The 1,984-nt window shown below is 38.4% G+C and overlaps 1 protein-coding gene across 1 annotated transcript; it reads right to left on the reverse strand.

The window, feature by feature from the left end:
- Positions 1–238: 238 nt before the first annotated feature.
- On the reverse strand, positions 239–1,241 carry LOC107104081 (tetratricopeptide repeat protein 13-like). The gene is made up of 3 exons (XM_015403999.1): positions 1,106–1,241; positions 869–1,010; positions 239–773 (listed from the first exon to the last, which is right to left on the reverse strand). Exons 1-3 carry the CDS (start codon positions 1,204–1,206, stop codon positions 591–593), a joined length of 426 nt encoding a protein of 141 aa, XP_015259485.1. The 5' UTR covers positions 1,207–1,241; the 3' UTR covers positions 239–590.
- Positions 1,242–1,984: the final 743 nt, after the last annotated feature.

The following is a 1,984-nucleotide window of genomic DNA, read 5'->3' on the forward strand; positions in this document are numbered from 1 at the left end:
TTTTCCATACAAATGATACCATAAACACTCATCACTATTTTCAACCAGATAGGAAAACATTTAATAAATATTTGTCATTAAGGTATGGATCAGCGAAAAGAAACACCTAGAAATGATCAGAGATACGTAGCAAACATGTTTTACACGATTTGAGTTTGTGAGATAATTTAGAGGAAAGAAAACATTTTTAATCTTTTAACTTGCCAAATGCTCCTTTAATGACAAAATCTTTGTTTCTTTTTGTCTTTTGACTATTTCCAATACAAATAAATGCTTTCACTGGTGTTTATTAACAAAAAAAGGCTAAATTACATTCATAATAAATAGAACATGCTGATGTATGCAAACCTATTATTGTTGGAGTAACAGGTGAATGTCAGAGTATACGCAACTACAGAAACTCAGCTAAGACACAGATGAAGAGTTTTGGGTTGATTGTGTATTTTCATGATTCCTAAACAAAGTCTTGCATGTCTCAAAAACTGCCAATTTTGAAAAGAGTCAAAAGTCCCTTAGCAGGTACTGAATGATACAGCATTAACCCTCTGTTACAGGACAGTCGTCGTTTTTGGTTTTATATAAGCGTAGGCTCACCCACCTCGGAGGTATTTCACTTTGAGGTACTCTGAGCTGGCCTTTTGTCCCAGCAGAGGGTCGTTCAGCATGACTTTAGTCTGAGCTTTGATGCCCTCGTAGAACTGACCCATGGCCACATGGCTCAGGCCCTTCATGTACTGACACACCTCGTTGTACGGCTCCAACTGGAGACAACGCTGTTGGAAAACAGATAAGTTAAGTTTAAAACTTCTTTCATCCTACCAACTATAGTGCAGAGTCAAATGTTTAAGGAATTAGTGGATTTCTGTACCTTAAAGTTCCCAATGGCCTCCTGCAGAGAGCCGTGGTGGTACAGCATGATGCCTCGGAGCTGGAGAGACTGGATGTGGTTCTGGTTAAGCATTAGGGCTTTCTGGAAGCTGTCCATAGCAGATTCAAAATCCCCCAGTTCTCTAAAAAGAGAGAAGAAAAAAAAGGTTAAACTTCTCCAAGAGGAAAGCTTGAGATAAGTGACAAAACAATTTATGAAATCAAGTTAGAAAGAGACCTGTAGGCCTGCCCAAGGCTCTTATATGCATCTATGAAGTCAGACTTCAACTTCAAGGCCTCTTTGAATGTCTCAATGGCTTCCTGATGAAGGAGAAACATCGGACACAACACGGGTAATAAGATCTCACAGTGACCTTTTGACAGGTTTACCTACGAACTAAAATGACATCAAGGTGAATTCAAATGTACTTTATTTCCTGTTATTTCTACCTAAAACAACCAGGCTGAAATTAGCTCAAAGACCTGTAATAACATACCGGTAACAGATATAAAGTCACCAGCTCTGCCCTCTGCCAAAATCAGCAAAAGTCAATAATTCACATGCTCTTCCCTCAGGTTCATAAATTAGTGTCAGAGTGAGGTGGCTCCATAAAGAGACGAGGTAATCAGATAAAGGACACATTCGCACGTGTCCTCCGTCACGGAGGAGGTTATCAACTCCGCTGCAGTTTTATACTGATAAAAACAAACGTCCACGAGGGAGGTCCTGCCACGCTAACAGTGGAGCGTTTAAAGCTGTGCTGCTGTCATTTGTAACAAGGGCTTCCCCAGTCAGTTTAGCTGAAGCAATAAAAGCAACAAAATATAAAGACATAAAACTTTTAATCTAATCAGTACGACTGCAAAATAAACTTAGACTGAAATTAAAATGGCAGCACCGTCAGCACATTAAACGCTATCTTATCAAGGTTCTTAATTATATCAAAGTGGAAATTATAAAGTTCAACTGCATTGGTTCTCAGAAAAAAATCTTGATAGTTATTTGAAATTATTTAATTGTAAAAAAGCATTTTGTTGCAAAATATATATCAAAGGAATAGTACACCCAAAACATGATTAGCCTTCATTTTCTACTCACCCCCATGCTGAACAACAC

The sequence above is a fragment of the Cyprinodon variegatus genome, unplaced genomic scaffold, assembly GCF_000732505.1.
Source record: "Cyprinodon variegatus isolate N-32 unplaced genomic scaffold, C_variegatus-1.0 Scaffold1609, whole genome shotgun sequence".
Lineage (NCBI taxonomy): Eukaryota > Metazoa > Chordata > Actinopteri > Cyprinodontiformes > Cyprinodontidae > Cyprinodon > Cyprinodon variegatus.